The sequence below is a fragment of the Nelumbo lutea genome, chromosome 5 (assembly GCF_056320005.1).
Source record: "Nelumbo lutea isolate HS-2025 chromosome 5, American lotus-T2T, whole genome shotgun sequence".
Classification (NCBI taxonomy): domain Eukaryota; kingdom Viridiplantae; phylum Streptophyta; class Magnoliopsida; order Proteales; family Nelumbonaceae; genus Nelumbo; species Nelumbo lutea.
The window spans coordinates 82,314,652-82,336,658 of NC_142688.1; the positions used below are offsets into that span (position 1 = coordinate 82,314,652).

Consider the following 22,007-nt stretch of genomic DNA (forward strand, 5'->3'; position numbering starts at 1 on the left):
ATAAAATTAAAATTTTAAGTTTTTATCAAATTTTTGAAATAAATAGCTTTGGGCCAACCGACCTGGCCCAAGGCTTGGCCATGGGCCATGCTGGGCCGACCCCCCAAGTTATTCCAAGGGAGGGCGGCACGGCTTGGCACAGCCTGCTCTTTGTATAGACTGCCCACGGGCGGACCGTTTTACACCTCTAATCATGCAATGACCCCTTGCAGTTTACATTTAGCACAGCCTGCTCTTTGTATAGACTGCCCAGTAGCTTGACTCTATTAGTATTTTGTAGTTTACATTTAGCACCGCTCTACTCATTATTTTGGATATGGTTATCATTCGATATGGCTTTGATACCATACTCGGACCCGTTTTAGAAATAAACGGGTCATAGCCTCATCGGTCGGGACGGGTTGTAATTTTGTAAATGACTCGTGTATCCCGCTTTGCCACCAAATAAAAATCAGTGGAGCTGTGATAAGGTCTTTGATCCTTGATGCGCCTGTTTTCATCTTTCTCCTAAAAAAACACATTCTAGTTCAGAGTTCCAGCCAATCCACCGGCGGCCATGTGCCTACGCCGGAGAACTCGTCCTTTGGACCGTTTTGTTCGTCTTATCTTGTACTATTGAACAAAGGGATCCATAAATTGGCATGGCGGTGGCAACAAGGCTCCTTCTTGTCTCATTATGCCGTTCCCGTTGCTCGTTAACCCCACAACCATCATCAGCGAAATTGAAATTCACTCCAAATCTCTTTTCCCGGGGCCTTGCTCACTGTAAAGTTAGTGTGTTTTGCAGTAACAAAAGCACTGAGAAGAAGGAGAAGAAGAAAAAGAATGGAAGGCTAGAACAGACTTCAAGGTCTGCTTCTGCGGAAGCAGTGGTGAAGAGAAGGACCCGTTCGGATAGGGAGTTCGATATGGAGCTTGTGGAGCACTACGGCATTTCTGGGGCCCACACCCCCGTTATGCTGGGTGAGGTCTTGGAGGTTTTTGCTGCTTCAACTCTACGTTCCTTTGTTGATTGCACCCTTGGAGCTGCCGGTCACTCTTCCGCGGTATTCACTTTCTCTAAAATCCAAATCCACCTCTTTCGCTTTGCTAGCACTATGCTAATCACTTCACTATTATCTTCGTTTCGTTTGATCACATTACTTGGGTATCCTCCAGTATGCAAGCTCTTAAGAACCAACATTTGGGTTTCTTTCTTTTCTTTTCTTTTTCTATGTATAACCTGTAAACCTGTTATGCACAGATGGTCATGTGAAAATGCATGATCCTGTGGAAATTGAGAGACACTCGTTACAAGCCTTTTTGTTACTACAATAGTAAGTAATCTTATTTCCTGTTGCCAAATATGGAATTGAGAGAAACCAATCATTTATTATTCTGATCTCTGTATATAATATGTAAATCTCGTTCCCTTTGTTAACTGTAGAAATTGAGAGCAAAAATTAAAAAAAAAAGGAAATTAAGAACAACCCATCACATAATTGTAACTAATTATGTAGAACTATATGACCCATCATGTGGAGGAAATTGAGAGAGACCCATCACTTGATTCTCTTTCTCCTATTATATTATATTATATTGGAAATTTCCTCCCTCTTGTTAAATGTGGAAATTGAGAGAAACTAATTGTTTGATACGATAATGTATGACTGGCATTTGGAGGAAATTGAGAGAAACCCATTGTTTGATACTTTGATTTTTCTTCAGCTAATAAACATGTGAAGCTATGACATCATAATATTAGTACTGCTTTTTGACTGGTTATGGGACCCTGACCTGGTTGGTTGAGTTGAGCATCCTTCTGATGGCCTTGCAGTTGCAGGTGAACTAGTTTTTCATGTTTTTGATCATTTGAATAAGTTATTTTTTTGGAATCCTGGAAGGCTGGATTGGCAATGTGGAATTCATGGTATCTTTGTACTTTCTAAATTGTTTGATGACAATGTTGAATTGATCCTTTCTGTTGTTTATGTCCAAATTATTTCTCTTAGTGACCAGGCTTCTATGCAAATTGAACACAGTAAGGCTAGATGGAGAAACTCTTGGTTTTAAGATGATTTTAATGCTGCATTGCTTTGTGAGAGAGAAGAAAGGAGATCAGGATGAATAGTGAGTAGTGGGAGGAGTGTTCAGCCTATGGATAGTCTAGTGCATTGGTAGAGTATTAATATTGAAGCTGATCTTTTGGAACAATGCATGGAAGCTGGGATGCTAGCTTGGCAATTTTCCTTTTACATATTTAGGCATTCCTATAGAGGCTAAAGCTTTGGCATCTTCCACTTGCCATCCTGTTTTGGAGACACTTGAAAAAACATTAGTGCGGTGGAAATGTAGGTAGTTATCTTTTTGGTGAGGCGACCACTCTTTTTTAGGAGTGCTCTTTCTGGAATTCCTGTTTATTATTTATTACTGATATGTTTTGGAAATTATAGTTTCAGTGATTGATCAAATTGAAAATATTCAGTAGATTTCTTTGGAGTGGTGATTGGAAGAGTACAAAGCTTCATTTAATGTGTTGAGATAGGGTTTGCAGGCCTAAAAGGTGGAGAGATGAGGTTAAGAACTAGAGAGATGAGTACAACTTTTAGGCCCATTAAGTGACAAGTATCCACGAAATACTAGCCAAGGTTCTTTCCTTGAGGATTGAACTGGTAAAATTCTCATTGGTAATGGATGTGTGGAGGAGTTGAGGAGGGCAAAGTATAAAGGATTTGTGTGCAAGCTGAAAATACAAAAACCCTATGACTTCTTGGAACTTCCTTGTTGATATTTATGAAAATTTATGGATTTTGGGAGAAATGGTGAAATTGGGTTGGTTGCTTAAAATCTCACCACCATTCTATTTTGGTTAATGGGGCGGTAAAAAATTCTTTCGGAAAGCAAAGATTTAAGGCAATGGGATCTCCTTTCACCTTTTCTCTTTACCCTAATAGCTGATGTTTTTAGTAGTCTTATTTCCAAGGCTGATAGGGAGGGAGAGATTAATGTCTTAGCTACTCACCTTCAATTTTCAGCTGATATAATAATTTTTTTATGAAGGGGGAGACCATAGATTGGTAGGGAATCTAAAAGAGTTGGTGAATGAGTTCAAATTTATTTTAAACTTGAAAATCAATTTTGATAAAAGTTGCATTGCAGGGATTAATTTGGAAGACAGTGAATTAAACTCTAGTGGCCTCTCCTAAGTGTTCTATCACCAATTGGCCTTTGATATACTTGGGCCTCCCTTTAGGAGCAAACTACAAAGAGAGTAGATTTTGGAACCTAGTCTTAGAGAGGTGCATGAAGAGATTCGAGTGTGGAAGAGGAATTGCATTTCATTGGGACGTATAATTACTTTGGTAAAACCTATATTTGTAAGTTTGCTGATAGTATTTGCCGATTTACTATCTCTTAGTGTTTAAAATTTCACAAAAGGAAGCAAAAAAGATAGATAAAAGTCACGAGGTATTTCTTGTAGGAGCTGTGGGAAGGGAAGAAAGATGATCTAGTCAGATGGGAGATGGTGTGTAGGAGTAAACAGGAGGGTGAATTGGGTATTGGCAATATAGTAAGATGAATATTGCTTTGCTAGGGAAATGGCTATGGAGATGGCCGTTTGAGAGGGAGAGGCTATGGCATGAGGTGGTTGCCAGCATACATGGTAGGTTGGTTATTGGTTGAAATGCAGGTATATCATATCAGGCTAATTTGGCATCTCCATGGTATCGTCCTTCACTTTCTCAGTTTTATCAAGTATGGTGTATGTTGAAGGGACTAAGTTAGGTTTTGGGAGGATGTCTAGGTTGGCTCTCCTCCTCTCATGGATCTCTTTCCTTCTCTGCACTTTATTTCCTTGTCTGAAAACAAGTGTATGTCCAAGTTCTTTTGCCACCTGTGGTGAAACTGAAAAATAAGAGGAAAATAGAGAAGAGAGAGTGGAGAACAAGAGAGGAAGAAGAAAGAAGAGAACAGAGAGATGAGTTGAATAGTGTTGAGTCACTTGTTCCGACTCGCCCATTTGGTTTTATATAATTGTTTAAAAAATGATAAAATTACATACTACCCCCATTACAATAAATACTTAAAGCAGTAAGTATTACTACACTCCCCAACAAGTGGAGCATAGATATCAATCATGTTCAACTTGTCCAATATAGTGCCAATTTACTTTTTACTAAATCTTTTGTCAAAACATCAACAGGTTGATCTTCAGTCCTAACATATGGAAAGCAAATCTCATTCATGTCAATCTTCTCCCTTATGAAATGATTATCAACTTCCACATGTTTAATTCGGTCATGTTGCATAGGGTTATGAGCAATGTTTATAGCTGCTTTGTTATCACAATACAACTTCATTTGCTCATTGGATTCTATATCAAGTTCTTGTAGAAACCTTTTCAGCCAAAACAACTCTAATATCCCATTGGAAATTGAGCGAAATTCAGCTTCTCCACAAGACCGGGCTACTACGTTTTGTTTTTAATTAAATTACCTCCAAACAGAGTACAATAACCTGATGTAGACCTGTGATCATCAATTGGCCCTGTGCAATTTACATTTGTGTAAGCTTCAAGTTGTAGGTTACCATGATCAGAGAATAAGAGGCTTCTCCCAGGTGAAGCTTTCAAGTATCTTAGAATTCTTTCAACTGTTCAGGATTTGGAACTTGAGGGCATGCATATATTGACTTATTACCCCCCAATGCATAAGCAATATTTGGTCCCATCAGAGACAAGTAGATTAGCCTGCCAACTAATCTCTAAAAACATACATCGATCTTCCAAGAGATCTCCACCCTTCTCATTAAGTTGATGATTGAGATCAATTGGAGTGTCCACAGGTTTGGCACCTAGTTTCCATGTTTCCTCTAGAAGATCAAGAGTATAATTCCTCTAGTACAAAAATATTCCCCTCTTGGGCCTCGTTACCTCAATGCCTAAGAAATATTTGAGGTTTCCCAGATCCTTAATCTCAAATTCAGTGGCTAGAATTTTGACGGTAGTGAGGGCAGTCTTGGACCTTTAGGTATTGGAGGCGTTTTCAGATATGAATATGGCTTCATTAGGGCTCTTTCCTCAAGCCCTATTGGAGTGGATGACTCATTGAGAGCTGAAATTTATGCTGTGTTGGAAGGAGTTCAGAAGGCCAAGGATTAAATATTTCCAAGCTAATAATTGAAGGGGAATCTAAGCTTGTTATTGGATGGCTTCAAAATGAGGAGGAGATGGGCTGGTGGGATTACATAAATGAAAAAAGGAAATTCAGGCTCCTGACTCAAGGCATGGAAATTCAGCCGCATTGGACTAAGAGATATGCTAATTGTTTGGCTGATGTTTTGGCCAAGCAAGGGGTGGGAAGAAGCAACTTTTTCTAGGCTATATTGTAATTTTTGTTTCACCTCTTGGGGGAGATAAAAGAGTTTCTCTCCCCTCCTCTCTTTGTAATTTCTTGATTTTTATTTAATGAATCTCATTCAGTTATTGATCCAAAAAAAAAAAAAATCACTGGCTAGAAAGATCTTCAACTGGTGATCACCTGTTACAGCTAAATCATCAACATAGACAATGAGTGTAGAAGTAATACCATTTTCAAGTTTAACAAATAAAGTATGATATTCTTGGCTCTGTTTAGTAACAAAATCTCTTGATAGTTGTACTAGATCTATCAAACCATGCTCTTGGTGACGGTTTTAAGCCATAAATAAACTTCTTTAACCTATAAATGTTCCCAGAAAGAATCACAACACCATGAGGAGGCATGATATACACTTCTTCTTTCAATTCTCCATGAAGACAAACATTTTTAACATCTAAATGGTGCAAGGGCCAATACTTGAGCAGCAAAAGCTGACAAAACTCTAATAGAATTCATTTTAGCTATTGGAGCAAAGGTCTAAGTGTAGTCTATGCCATAAGTTTAAGTATACCATTTTGCAACCAACTGGGCCTTATATGTTATATGCTTTCATAGAACCATCGGAGGGCTTCATTAAACTAAACTTTGATGGAAGCAATGAAATCCAGGCCCATCTGGTGTGGGAGGTGTCTTTAGAAACATGGAAGGACATATTATTGCTATTATTCAGGATCAATTGGCCATGGGGACTCTACAAGGGTAGTGCCTTATGTTCATGAATTACAACAGGCAAGGGAAATTAAATCTAATTATAGAAGGTGACTTCAAGGTCGTAATTGGGTCGTAATTGGGTGGCTGAAAAATAGTGAGAAATCTGTATGGGGCTAGGGGGTGCAAATGGATTGGATCATGATCCAATCTGATCCGAATCCAATCATATTTTTGCCCGACTCGGATAACCCTTTGTTGGATTTTCTGATCAGATAATGGGATCCGATTGAAAATTGGATCAAATTTGTATCACCCCCTATCCGATGCCAATCTGAAAGGACCCAATGTATTATACATTACTTATTTATTTATAAAAATATTTATATTGCACTTTTTGTAATTTTTTAAAAAAGACATGTATATATTAATATATATGGTGAAAATAGTTGAAAAAAAGCATTTATATTTTTTGTTTTCCTTTATATAATCTGTTATGTTTTTATTAATAATTTATTACAATTTTCAGAATTTAAATCGGATTGGACCAGATGTGGATATCCGATATCCTTCACGGGTCTATGACTGGATCAGATCTTCGGATCGGATCGTATCTAGGATATGTGCTATTGGATTGGATTCAGATTTACCCTGATTTGAATCTGATCCGATCCATTTGCATCCCTAATGCAGCTATAGAAATGAAGTTAAATAGATCAAATGGCTGGTGAGGAAAATGAATATTAAAATACAATGGATCTACACATGGGCTCACTAATATTTTAGCAAAGCAAAGGGTTAACAGAAATCAACTGTATTGGGCTTGCTTATAATTTGTATGTCTATGTAGTGGTAGGGTAGTAATTGCTACCCCACCCAAGGGTTGATTGTAATGCGCTATAATATTTCTGATATCTATTACTAAAATGTTCAGTTATTTAACAAAGAAAAAAGCTTTAGAATGATTTAGAGATTGAGAACCTGCTTAGACTCTTACTGTGCAGAGCTGCGGGCCTTCCCAAGAATAAGAGGATAAAAGATGCTGGAGGTGGGCAAAGTATGGAGTGTTAGCTCTGTCAAATCATTCTACAGCTAGCTGATGAAATATGTGGTTTTTGATTTCCCTTGGAGAGGGAGGTATTGTTACCCCATGTCCCATCAAAAACAAATTTCTTGTGTGGTCTGCTGTGCTGGGGAAAACTCTTATAAAGGAGAGTCTTTGATGTGCAAGGGCATTAACCTCAACTCTCTGGAGTGCATTCTTTACAGCTCCCACTGAGTCTGCTCACCTCCTATTCATTGACTGTTGTTTTCCTAGAAGTATATTTGACTTTTTCTGCAGCTTAATGAACTTTTGTTGGTACTATCTCAGTCTGGTTAAGGGAGCATGTTAGGAGTTGAAGCTGCAGGGTCTGAGCAGGTAGAAGGTTCTCGTGGAGCACATTCCTCCAGTGGTGATGTGGATGGTTTGGAAGTAAAGGAATGGCTGAATATTTGATGACATTGATGACAAAGATAAATCTGTGTCCGTTTATTACTGCTGGCTGCAGCCCATGATCTGTTTAAAGTAATCTCCCACATTAAGTATTTTGAGCATCCAACACTCTCGGTTAAAGCTGTTTCATTAATGTTTATAGTAAAACATTAATGAAATTACCTTTTCTCAAAAGATAAAGGTTGTAGTCGTATGAGACTACTGACAGCCCAAGCTGTGGTGTATAATCAACAGGAAATTAAGAGGATGAGAGGAGAGAATGAGAGGAGGAAGAGAAAAGAAGAGAAGAAGATTTCGAAGGAAGGATTTTAGAAAAGAAGAGGATGCTTAATCTGCCGCCCCCCTATTTCCATTTATATTAATTCTGAAGTAAGGATAAGACTGCTTACATGGCAAAATTAAAATCCTAATAAAAGACAACAGTTAAAGTCATAATAAAAGACAAAGACTAAAGTCCTAATAAAAGACTAACAACTAATTGTGGATTGATACTTAAATAACTAGTAGTTGTATACGAGTACAATAGAAAGAGGTGGGGACCGCATCAGTGGTTTCTACACTCCTCAAGTTGGGAATAGATGTTTGTCATTCCCAACTTGCATAGATCTGTTTCTAACTTCTTTGAAACTGCCTTGGTGAGAAGATCAGGAAGCTGCATGTTGGAGCTGATATATGGAAGATTGACTTCTTGAGATGCAACCCTTTCCCTAATAAAATATCGATCGACTTCAATGTCCTTAGTTCTGTCATGTTGTAATGGGTTATGAGCTATATTAATAGCAACCTGATTATCACAATACAACATTAGAGGTTTTTCATAGGTAATACCCAATTCATCAAACAATGATTTCAACCATAGTATTTCAGCCACAACATTTGCCATGGACCGATATTCAACTTCAACACTGGAATGAGAAACAACACTTTGTTTTTTACTCCAAGAAACAAGGTTACCTCCTACAAAGGCACAATATCTAGAGGTAGACCTTTTATCGTCAACACAATCGGCCCAATCTGCATTTGTGTAAACTTCTATCTTCATGTGATTATTATCCTTAAATAGTACACCTCTGCCTGGCACCTCTTTAAATATGCCAATATCCTCTCAACAGCAAATAGGTGGGTAGTTTTGGGAGAGTGCATATACTGACTAACAACACTGACTGCAGAGCTGATGTCTAGTCGTGTAAGTCAAAGATATAGTAGTTTACCAACCAATCTTTGGAACATAGCTTTATCTTCAAGAGGCTCTCCACTTTCTGCACTAATCTTGTGATTCTGTTCAATAGGTGTATCAGCTGGTTTAACACCCAACTTTTCTATTTCTTCTAACAAATCAAGGACATACTTCCTTTGAAAAACAAAGATTCCATGCTTGGACCAAACTACCTCAATACCCAAGAAATATCGTAGCTCTCACAGATCCTTTACCACAAATTCTTGATGGAGAAGTTTCTTAAGAGACTCAATTTTGCTGTTATCACTCCTCGTTATTACAATGTCATCCACATATATAGCAAGTAGAGTCAAGGAAGCATCCACTTTTTTAATAAACAAAGTGTGATCTGATTGAGCCTGCACATAGCCAAACTTTTCAAGGGCTTGTCTGAATCTATCAAACCAAGTTTAGGGGGATCGTTTTAGTCCATACAAAGATTTATTCAACCGACAGACCTTCTTACCTATCTCTGTACTATAAAAGCCAGGAGGTAGCTGCATTTACACTTCTTCTTGCAAGTCTCCATTGAGGAAGGCATTTTTAACATCCATTTGGAACAAGGGCCAAGAGTAACGGTTGCAAGAGAAAATAACACTTTGATAGTGGTCATTTTTGCTACTGGTGCAAAAGTCTCCAAGTAATATATACCATAAGTCTGAATAAATCCCTTTGCAACTAACCGGGCCTTATACCTTTCAATGGAACCATCAGCATTATGTTTCACAGTAAAAACCCATCTACATCCAACTGGTTTCTTCCCTTTGGGTTGATCAACTAGCTCCCAGGTATTGTTTCTCAAAAGGGCATCCATTTCTACCTTCATTGCTTCTTTCCACTCAGGAATGGTCAGGGCTTACTGTACTGTTCTAGGAATGGGAATATCAACGATTGATGCAAGAAAGGACGTATAAGAGGGAGACAGGTGATCATAGGACAAGAATTGTGAGATACAATGGGCTGTGGATGAAGTGCAACGGCATTTGCCTTTACGGATTGCAATGGGAAGGTCAAGGTCATTCAATGGAAGTGAGGGCTCAGAAGATGGAGAAGGCTCAACAACAGAAGGCTCATTTGTAATGGGAGCTGGAAGAGATGTAGTACCTGGATTTGGATCTTCAGAAGGAATTGGGGCTGGCCTGGACTGCTGATGACCGAAATCAACCTGCCTCCATCGTCTGTGATAAACTCTCAAATCCCGACATTTTTGACAACCCTCCCCATTACACCCCTCTTCACTCAATGGAACAGGTAAAGGGACTTCTGTGTTAACCCCAACCGTACTACTCTCCCCCTGAGAAGAAACCCTAGAGTAATAAGGTACATCCTCAAAGAAAGTAACATCCATGGATACAAATCTCTTTCCTGAAACAGGTTCGTAGCAACAATATCTCTTTTGAGTTTGTGCATAACCAAGGAAAATACATTTTGAGGCTTTAGGATCAAATTTGGAATAGCGAGGGCCAAGAGTTTGCACGAAGCAGGTACAACCAAAGGTTTTAAGGGGGACAAAAAACAACTCTTTATCAGGATATAAAAGAGTGAATGGGGGTTTCATGTCAAGAACCTGTGAAAGAATTCGGTTGATGAGATACACAGTTGTGAGAATGGCATCTCCTTAGAAATGTATAGGCACATTGGAGATGAATATGATACTTCTAGTTACTTCCAATATATGCCTATTCTTTCTCTCAGCCACCCCATTCCGTTGAGGGGTATGAGGGCAGGTACTCTGATGGATAATCCAATGGTCAAGAAAGTAAGAGGCTAGTGATGTTTTAAAGTATTCTCTCGCATTATCGGATCTGAAAATTTTGATTTTTACCCCAAACTGGGTTAAAATCATCTGATGAAAGGTTTGGGTTAGGGTAGGGACCTCATCTCGAGAACGCATCAAGTAAACCCAAGAAAACCGGGTGTAGTCATCAACAAACAGAAAGAAGTATCTGTATCCCCCCATGCAAGCTCACAACTTTCACACTTTAAACTAGACATCTAGATAGGTTCAAATAAATTAGGAAACAAGCTTTTCAAAGACCTAAAGGATAAATGACCCAATCGGTTATGCCAAAGCATGACTTGACCAATAGACTAAGAAACAAAAGACCCTCTAACTTCACTACCGTCCTACTGTGAACTTCCTCCAAGCAGATAGATTCCATTTGTCTCATGGCCAGTCCCAATCACCTTCCTTGTCTCCAAGTCCTGAAAAACACATCGATTAGGAAAAAAAGGTTATTGAGCAATTCTGGTTTTTAGCAATGCTACTAACTGAAAGTAAATTGGTGCTAAGTTTAGGAACATGCAAAATAGAGGATAGGGAAATGGCACTAGACAACTTGATGTCTCCCTTGCCAGAAATGGGAACAAGTAATCCATCAGCAATAGTCACCTTGTTTTTACTAGAGGATATGTGATAGGTAGCAAATAGTGAAGGCAAACCAGTCATATGAGATCAGATGCACCTTAGTCTATTACCCAACAATGTTCAGTGTTACCTGGAGCTGAAGCATGATAAGCTGAGGCTTGTGTACCTGAATGACCAAATGCTGAGGTGGGAGGAGTTGATGTTGTGATTGGATGAGATGATGATGTTGAATTACCAACCTCCTTTTCCAACTGAGTCAAGGCAGTTCGGACAACAACTAGAGTGTCTAGTGGTGCTGCTCTTGTGCCTAATGAGGTTGCACAATCAGTAGTAACAACTGTGTTAGCATTCCCCTTTCTGTTCCTGAGTTTTGCGGGAACTATATGATGATGTAGCTTCCACATGTTTCTTTGGTATGCTTAGGTTTCTTGCAATGTTCACATATTAGGTCCTTCTTGTCTTCCTTCTTCATATTTCTCTCCTTATCCCCCCCAAACTTGGGTTTAGTTGCTGCCAAGGCTGATTCAAGTGGCGAATGTTGTAACATAACTTTCCTTCTACTTTCTTCACTGTGCATTAGAGAGTAAGCTTGTGATAGAGTCACACTGTCTCTTGTTAGAAGTTGTTGTCTCAGAATGTCATACTTAGAATTCAGACCAGCTAGAAACTCAAATACCCTATTAGTTTCAACCTGCTTTCTGTAGGTCTATGCATCCTTTTGGCTTTCCCACTCAATTGTTTCTAAGTGATCAATCTCATGCCACAAGGATTTCAAGGTGAAAATATAAACCGAGACTGGCTTCTCTCCTTGCTTAAGGTTATTCACCTTATATTTTAACTCATAGGCCCTAGCAACATTGAAGGGTTGGGAGTAGGTTTCTTTCATGATATCCCAAATTTCTTTAGCTGTTTTTGCCCATAAATAATTTCGGCTGATATGTGGTTGAATGGAGTTACACAACCATGTCATAACCAAATAGTTCTCCTGAACCCATTTGGTATATATTTGGTCCTCCTTGGCTGGTTCCTTGACATCTCCTAGTAAATAACTTAGCTTTCCTCTACCCCCAATAGCCATCATGGCTGATTGGGCCCCCTCTAGGTAGTTTGACCCATCAAATTTTATAGTGGTAATCTGAAAACTGTTCTCAGGTATGCTACCAACACCACCAGCCCCTAAATAGTGTTCCCCTTGGCTCTTAAACTCCATTCTTTTTCAAGAAAAGATTAACAAATGCCTTTTGTATCACTGAGACTGGGTAATTACACCTAGAATTTGCTATCAGCCGAACCTACTTTATCCTTCTAGGTCGGCAATCCACCCCAAAAGGATAACCATCCAAGTACAACTTAGAGTGCAGGGTAAGAGTGCAAGGCTGAAACTAACTGCAGCCCTAGAATTGGCGACAGTCAAGAAACTACAATCTTGTACCTAGAACCAGTCAAAGGTTAAGAAACAAGCCAAGAACACAACCAATTCAGCAGCACCTCTTAAAGTAACCAAAAAACTATTCATTTAATGTATCAAGAGCAGTTCAGGAGGAAAACACTTTCAGTCGAACCTTAGAAATAACCAGAAAAGGTAATCCTTTTAATAGAAAAGATTGACTTACTTCAGCAAAACCCTAGCCGCAACCGTCAAAGATAAGTCTGAACCCTAATCTTGAGGGTTCTTCCTTCTGACTCTTCCTGATTGCTGATCATCCTCTGATGCTTCACCAACAATCTCCAAGACTTAGCTGATGATCTCTTTTGCTGGAAATTATCCAACCCTAGGAAATTCTTATGTAGTCGGCCATGTTAGACTATCATAAGATTTCCTAGGTTGGCTTTGATACCATGTAGTCGTATGCGATTATTGACAGCCCAAGCTGTGGTGTATAATCAACAGGAAATTAAGAGGATGAGAGGAGAGAATGAGAGAGTAGAAAGCTTTATGTGCTGATTTGACCAAATTTCTTGTGAAAGGAAGAGGAGAAAGTTGGGGGTTTCAGCAATAGACAGAGGAAAGGGAAGAAAAGGAGAAGAAGGTCGACTAGGATAGTGATGCATAACCCTAGCCGCCAGCCCCTCATTCTATTTATAATTAACTTAAATATGTATTACAATGATGCCCCTAGTAGGGTGACAACTCAACTAAGTACTTACAATTCTTTTAAAAATAAAAGACTAATGGGCCCAAGGCCCAACAACTTCTTAATTTAAAAGAAAACAAACTAAACATAAATCGGCCCAACATAAATCAGCCCACTCAACACTCCCCCTCAAGTTGGGAATAGATGTCACACATTCCCAACTTGCGTAGATCATGTTCCAGCTTATTCTTTGCAACACCTTTTGTGAGAACATTAGCAAGCTGCAGATCAGAAGAAATGTATGGAAGACAAACTTCTCAAGAAGTTACCCTTTCTCTGATAAAATGTCTATCTACTTCAATTTGCTTAGTTTGGTCATGCTGGACTGGATTATGGGCAAAATTGATTGCTGCCTGGTTATCGCAGTATAGCATCATAGGTTCTTTTGCCTGTACACCGATTTCTTCTAACAGAGAATGGATCCAGAGAAGTTCTGAAACTCCATGTGCCATGGCCCTATATTCCGCTTCTGCACTTGATCTTGCCACAACTATTTGTTTTTTACTCTTCCATGAGACTAGGTTACCCCCAACTAGGGTGCACACTCCTGAAGTTGATCTTCTGTCATCAAGGCATCCTGCCCAATTCGCATCTGTATAGGTCTCTAGCTTCAGTTGTCCATGATCAGTAAACAATATGCCTCTGCCTGGATGTCCCTTCAAATATGCAAGGATCCTGTCAACTGCCTTCCAGTGCTGATCTCGTGGAGCATGCATGTATTGACTCACTACACTTACTGCATAGGAGATGTCCAATCTTGTCATACACAAGTATAGTAGCTGACCCACAAGTCTTTGGTATCTCCCAAGGTCCTTTACTAGTTCACCTTCTGATGCACTGATTCTATGGTTCTGATCAATGGGGGTGTTAGCTGCCTTTGTTCCAAGCTTCCCAGTCTCTTGGAGAAGGTCCAAGACATACTTCCTTTGAGAGATAAAAATTCTATGTTTCGATCTTGCAACTTCGATGCCTAAGAAGTATCTTAGTTCTCCAATATCCTTAATCTCAAATTCCTTATGCAGGTTCCTCTTCAGACTATCAATCTTACTCAGATCATTCCCAGAACAATGTCATCCACATAAACAATTAGGATTGACACCAAAGATCCCTTGCGCTTCACAAACAAGGTGTGATCAGATTGAGTTTGAGTGTAGCAAAAAACAATTAGTGGCTTTTTGAATCTATCAAACCATGCTCTGGGACATTGTCAAGCCATGTAGTGACTTCTTCAGCTTGCATACCTTTCCCTTTTCAGCATTATCATAAAAACCAGCTGGAAGATCCATATACACCTCTTCTTGCAGATCCCCATTTAGGAAAGCATTCTTTACATCCACTTGAAACAAGGGCCAAGAGTATGAGGCAGCAGCAGAAAAGAGTATCCAAACAGAGGTCATCTTTGCAACTGGTGCAAATGTCTCTAGATAATCAATGCCATAGGTCTGTGTGTACCCTTTTGCAACAAGTCTTGCCTTGTACCTCTTTATACTTCCATCTGCCTTATACTTTACTGTGTAAACCCATCTGCATCAAACTGTCTCCTTGCTTTCTAGTAGGTCCACAATCTCCCATATCTGATTCTTAATCAAAGCCTCCATCTCTTCCTGCATAGCTGTCTTCCACTCAGGTTTGGAGAGAGCCTCACTAACACCCTTGGTATAGACACTGAATCAAGAGAAGAGAGAAAAGCACGGTAGGAAGGAGAAAGTCCACTGCAGGATAAGTACTGTGAGATACAATGAGCAATGCACTTTCTCTTTCCTTTCCTGAGAGCTATAGGGAGATCAAGGTTATCTTTAATAGTGTCAGTGGGATCAATGGGTACTGAAATAGTGGGATCAAGAGGAATACCTGAATCTCCGTATCAGCCGAATCTGGAGTCTCCAAGGGATCGACAGGAAGTGGTGTGAGTTATGCTATAGTGGAATCAACCGCCTTATAGAGTCTCTGCCGTGAGTAATGCTGTGAAATGGAACGCAAAGGAGGTGGCAAGGTGGGTGACATAGGGTGGTGGTCAAGCATAGGAGTAGACACAGGAACTGGAATTGGGAGAGGGATAGACTGCTGACTTACTTCCCCAAAACACTCCCCCCTGAGAAGGATCCTTTGAGAAGAAGTACGTAGATTTAAAAAAGGTAACATCCATAGTAACATACCGGTTCCCAGAGACTGGATCATAGTAGCTGTACCCTTTCTGATTCTCTTCATATCCAAGGAAAACACATTTCTTTGCCTTGGGATCAAGCTTCGAACGGTAAGTGCCAAGAATATGTGCAAAGCAGACGCATCCAAACACCCTTAGAGGAATATGAAACATCTCCCCCTGAGAAAAAGAAGGCTGACTATGGTCTTGAATCCGAGTACACGAGAGGGCACTCTGTTAATCAGATATACTGCCGTGAGAACTGCATCACCCCAAAAACGAACCGGAACTGTGGCTGTGATCATCATGCTTCTTGTCGTCTCAACGATGTGTCTGTTTTTCCTCTCTGCAATACCATTCTGCTGTGGACTATAGGGGCAACTGCTTTGATGGACAACACCATACTCTAATAGATATGAGGCAAGATGTCTCTCAAAATATTCCCTAGCATTGTCAGATCTGAACATCTTTATTGTTGTCCCAAACTGTGTTAGTACCATCTGGTGGAATTGCTTCACCAAGGATGGTACTTCATCGCGTGATTTCATCAGGTAAATCCAGGAATATCGAGAGAAATCATCCACAAACAGGAGAAAATAGTGATAGCCGCCCATAGAGGGAACATGATAAGGGCTCCACACATCCGAATGAATAACATCAAAGGGAGAAGAACATCTTTTGTTACTAGGTTTAAAAGGGTGTCTACAATGCTTTCCAAGTTCACAACCCTCACACTTCAAACTTGACAGATTCATAGACTCAAACAGTTTTGGAAACAAACAACTCAAAGAAGAAAAGGATAAATGACCCAGATGGTTGTGCCAAAGCATAATCTGACCCACTGAAATTAATGAAATTAATGAAATTACCTTTTCTCAAAAGATAAAGGTTGTAGTCGTATGAGACTACTGACAGCCCAAGCTGTGGTGTATAATCAACAGGAAATTAAGAGGATGAGAGGAGGAAGAGAAAAGAAGAGAAGAAGATTTCGAAGGAAGGATTTCAAGAAAGAAGAGGATGCTTAATCTGCCGCCCCCTCTTTCTATTTATATTAATTCTGAATTTAGGATAAGACTGCTTACATGGAAAAATTAAAATCCTAATAAAAGACAACAATTAAAGTCATAATAAAAGATTAAAAGACTGAAGTCCTAATAAAAGACTAACAACTAATTGTAGACTGATAATTAAATAACCAGTAGTTGTATACGAGTACAATAGAAAGAGGTGGGGACTACATCAATGGTTTCTACAAAGGTTTTCTAAAGAGAAGAGGCTAGGTGCAAGTGGATTAAATAATGAGACGGAAGCTCCAAATTCTTTTCAATACTTACTAGTGGAAATAAAACAAATAATCCATCCAATCTTTTAATTGGTAGTTCATGGAGCCAATATCAAAACTGGAGGAGATATGCACTCTAGGACCACTCATCCCTGGCTCGAAGGCTGATCGTGGAGGGACTTGAATGTGGAATATGCATCTTAGTTGGAGAGACCCTTTGCGGAAGAAGAGATCAAGAAAGTTATTTTGGGTTAGAAGAATATTAAGATCTAGATTTAACAGATTCACCATGGGCTTCTACTAGGTGTATCAGGATATTGTCAAAGAGAATTCACTAGGTATCTTTGAAGATTTCCACTATAATGGCATTATCAACAAGAACATGGTTCTACATTTGTACTCTTATTCTTAAGAAGACCAGGGAGCTTGCAAGGATCTTAGAGTGTGGGATTAAAAACTGTCCTTTGGAGTAGGGCTGCAAGTTGGGCTGGGCTAGGTTGGGTTAAGGCCAACCCTAAGTTCTAAACTCCCAACCCTAACCTTAATCCAACCTGAGCTACCCAATCCTAACCGTAACTAAATTCTTTCAACCCTAACCCAATCCAACCCGAAGTCAACTTCAGGTTGGGCCCAACCCAACCTTCTTCCTATCCCTTAAAATCTCGCAGAACTTTTCAATCTCAGATCTTAACTCAACTTTCAGTACATATATTAATCCTATGTTTTATTAGTGTTTGTTTGTTGATGTTTTTATTGGTTCTTTTAGTACAAATTTTAGAAAAAATGAGTGTTTGAAATGACTATAGTTTATTATGACTTATGATAGATCTTTTATGGGCAGCAACTAGCAGAAAGGAGATGAAGAATAAAGTATTCCAAAAACATAAAATATGTTATTAAGGTATTAATCTTTCCAAATAGGATTAAGTGATTATCTTAAAAGAAAGACATGATAGTATGTGGTGGGGGCTATACAACTATCATGCATATAAACAAATCAATGTATGATATATCACATATGCAACATATATTTATATATGACATGTACTATAGAGTTGGGTTCAGGTTGGATTGAGTTGCCCGAGGGGCAATGATTTAAAAGGCATGCCTAAGCGCATAGGTGAGGGCGTTGAGGTGCATTCTAGGGTAGGCGCCTCGCCTAGGTCAGAGGCACAATGCTTTCAAAAGGTGCATGCCTGGTGTGCCTAGTGCGCCTTGTGCCTTAGCCTAGGCATGCGCCTTTTGAAAATTTGACGCTTTTTCCTTTTTTTGAGTCTAGCAGTTGGGCTTGTTTGGGCTTTTTTTGGATTTGTTTGGGCTTGCCTCGAGGGGTGTGGCACAAAGGAGGCTCGTAGAATTAGGAATGTAATGTGTCACATTAGCTACTTGAAGTAATGTAATTGAGAAAAAGAGAGATTGTGGGTTTTATATGCTTGAAAATGTTTTATATGTTTGATTTCATTTTTAAATTCTCATGTGAATATGCTTTACATATTATGTTTATGTATTTTAATTTTAGATAATAGGTTTTTTTAAAACATTTATTTTATAATTTAAGTTTATATTTTTATTAATATTATGATTTATATATTTTTTATTTTTTTATTTTTTTAGCATTTTTTGATTTTTTTTTTAAATTTTTGCGTGTTGCTTAAAAAGGCGCATGCCTCGCCTTGCGCCTTGTGCCTTGGGTGCTAATTGACCCCTACGCCTTTTTTATTGCCTTGCACTTTTAAAACACTACCGAGGGGTCAACCCTAACCTAGCCCGAAGTAAAGTCGAGTTCATGAATTCCAACTCTAATCCTAACCCAAGCATCAAGCTGACTTTTTCAGGTTGGGTTAGGGTTAGGTTCAGGCTAACCCAGCCCAAGTTGTAGTTTACATTGGACTACTTGTGCTCCCTTTGGATGGAAACCCAAGAATGGAAGGCTTTTGGAAGCCTGTGGTGGAGAGGTTTGCTAAGAAATTGGTATTTTGGGAAAGGAATTTTATCTCTCTAGGTGAAAGGATTATTCTAGTTCAGTCCAAAATGGTCAATTTTCCTTTTTACTTTCTCTCTACCTTCTGTATGCCAGTAAAAGTGGCAAGGCTATTAGAGAAATAAATGAGGGATTCTGTTTGGGAATTGAGGGAGAAAGATCATTTGATAAAATGGGAATTAGTACGTCTAAGAAACATGGTAGGCTAGGGATTGTTGGGAATTTGATTCACAAAAATACAGCTTTACTAGGCAATTGTAAGTATTTCATGGTGCTATGGACAATAGTTGGGACACAAAGGTGGCCTCCTACTTCTTCAGCATCCCCTTGGAAATCAATTCATGATGTACTCCCTACCTTCCCACATCTTACTAGATATGATGTGGGGTGTGGGGAAAAAGTCCTTTTCTAGGAGGATCTATAGTTAAGCAAGTTACAACAGGAAGCTATGGTTAAACAAGTTACAACACAGCCCAAAACATTTGTTCCCTTCCCACCCCTTGCTTAGCAAGTTCATCCGCAAACGAGTTGGCACTTCTCTTTATCCATTGAAGCTGAATCTCTACACCCTGAGTTAACCATTTGAACTCCCTATTTTTCATTAGCATATTTCCATATTCTGTTTGTTTCCTTTATGCAACATTCTATAATCACTTTAGAATCTCCTTCAACAACTAACTTTTGTAAATTCAATTTCTTATCCTTCTTCAACTCTTTCAGTACTGCCATGATCTCAGCTCTAAGAGAATCCCCCACCCCAATAACCTACCTTTCCTCCTCTCTGAAAGTTCCTCCAATACCTAAAGGTCCCAAATTACCTTCACTACTCCCATCAAAGTTCAATTTAATAAGTCTAGGAGCTGGTGTAGACCAAAGTGGGCTAGTTTTCATTTGGATTGGTGCTGAATTGGCCACTTCCTTCAAATTTCTAACCAACATATCTATAGAGATATCTTCAAACATCTCTTGTAATTTTACCCATTGCACGACCTAATAGTTACAGCTTCAATTATGGCCTCTTTACTTATTCCCTTTTCGGAAAAAAAATCTGAGTTCCTTTCTTCCCAGATTGTCCAGAAAATGGAAGCCTGTACACATCTCCACATTACTCTGCCCCTCCTTAACCACCTAACAAAGGAAGAAGCAGATAAACCTTGTATACTTGATGGGAGAATAGAATCCACCTGCAACCAAACAAAGGGAAGAACCAATCCCAAATAGCAGAAACAAAGGTGCAGGAGATTAACAAGTGGTAACAGCTCTCAAGTTTCACCATTGGCAAAGGAAACACCTATTAGGGGATAAGAACCAAGTAGATCTTTTCCTTTGAAGCAAATCACAAGTATTGCACCTTTATTCCTGGGCAAAAAGCATCTGGGGTGTATTATTATAGTGATTTAAGAAACAAAGCTGTTAGAAGTTGACCTCAAATGGGAAAAAAAAGCATCTAGGGTGCTGAAAACAAACAACTGAATTTACGATTCTTCTTGGGGAACACCAAGTAGAATATTGATCATCTGGGATGTGGATTGTCTAGAGGAAATAATTAGAAATTTCACCATCTCCCTTAAGATGGGGAATCTGAATAATATTTTTGAGTGGGTTCTATTGATTAAAAAAAAATAAATAGAGTACTCATAAAAAAACAGTCAATAGATTCTAACAAATGTTTATGATCTGTTGAATATATTAGTTTTTAATCACTTGGGTATTTTTCTAATTTCATTATCTTCCACTTGCAGGCATTTTCTTCTTGTTCTTCTTCCTCCCTTTCTTCATCTTATCTCATCCTAATCCTCCCCTACTTGGTAACAAGGCAGATCTATTCTCTTGATATCTTCTGCTGTTGAATGTTTGAGCTGAAGTCCCTGCTGACATTAGCAGGCCATACAATGATGTTAGGTTTTTATTTATTTATTTTCATGGTTGGGTTTTTAACTTGTAGTCAACTCTATATAGTTGGGGCAAGGCTTAGATGATGATGATGTTTTTATATTGCCCCTTTATTTCTTTGTTGTTTCATTTCCACTCTCATGCTTTAATTTTGACAATTAATTATAATTTCTCTTTCATTTTGTAATGAGAAACCTCCAGATGATTCAAGCCCATTCTGAATTGAAACTATACATTGGATTAGATGTTGATTCCATGGCACATGAAATGGCTCAAGCTCAGATAAATGCCATCTTAAATGCTAATTCATGCCGCTCAGGTTCAAATTTAAAAGCATATACACTCCTGAGAAATTTTAAAGACATCAAGTCTGTTCTTCATGGAGTTGATGGAGAACTCTTGATCCATGGAGTTGATGGAATCTTAATGGACTTGGGAATGTCATCCATGCAGGTTTGTCTTCTAAACTACCTTGTTCATTTGTTTGCCAAGCCCATGACTTCATGACATACTAGTAAAGGTGAACATGCAATGCAGATTGCATTTAAGGAGAAAGAAGATTTATAGAAGAAACCCGTATAATTTTCTATATGTAGAGAGACTGAGTCGAATGGACCCAAGTGATTTATGTTTTGTTATTATTGTTTCTTACTTGTGCTTGGTTGATAATGGGCCTACTAATTCTTTTTTGCTTCTTTTAAGTATCATTATGAGCTGGCCGCTCACTTAAGCAGAATTGTAACTATCCCTAATTAAGTGGGATTAATAAAATTTTAGAGAGTAAGGATAGAAGACATTGAGTTTCTTTCTCCTTCTCCCTTCTCCATCTTCTTCTCTTTTCTTGCTGTACCTCTTCTATCTTCTCTTTTCCTTGCTGAAAATTGAGATTATTTGCAAGTTTATTGGACTGATTCACATCTTGGTATCAGAGAACCTTGTCCTTTCTTTTCTTTTTTTATTCTTTTTTCCTCATATGCCCTTTGATTATAAGAGTGTATGAAGAGATGAGTTGCTGATTATTTAGAGAACATTTGTGTCTAGTTGGTAGAGGGTTTGGAGAGAGAGAATTTGGTTGTAGATTACCAAGAAAGTGAGGTTGCTGTTTTTTTTTTTTTCCCAAAATCCTAGTCGGCTAGAGAGTTCACAGTTATAGGTTAAAGAGATAGTTTTAGTGTGGCATTCAGAGCTTGAGGGGTCTCTTTTAATCTCTAGAAGTGGGCAACTGAAGTTGGAAAGAGTTTGGGAAGCTCTATTAGGAGCAGTTATTCTTTTCCCTTTTCTCCCATTTAGCCGGGTACAGTGAAACCCTAATTTTGAGACCTATTGGTATTCGATTGACCCTAGTTATGTCCATAGAAACAAAAAAAAAACTTGTTTTTGGATTTTCGTTTGGTCAATGGAGCAATCTGGAAGTGAGATGAAGCAGACCCCAGTGTTCGGGCTTGGT

The 22,007-nt window shown here is 38.8% G+C and overlaps 1 protein-coding gene across 2 annotated transcripts in view; it reads left to right on the forward strand.

The window, feature by feature from the left end:
- Positions 1-474: 474 nt before the first annotated feature.
- LOC148853108 (mraW methylase family protein) overlaps positions 475-22,007 on the forward strand; it is a 53,613-nt gene continuing 32,080 nt past the window's right edge. The window contains exons 1-2 of one of the 2 annotated variants that reach the window (XM_088944183.1): positions 475-1,046; positions 20,762-21,013. In XM_088944183.1, the coding sequence (XP_088800309.1) occupies positions 642-1,046; positions 20,762-21,013 (657 nt within the window). In that variant the 5' untranslated portion in view covers positions 475-641. The remainder of the gene's footprint in view (positions 1,047-20,761; positions 21,014-22,007) is intronic. The other variant, XM_088944184.1, reaches the window with a different exon arrangement.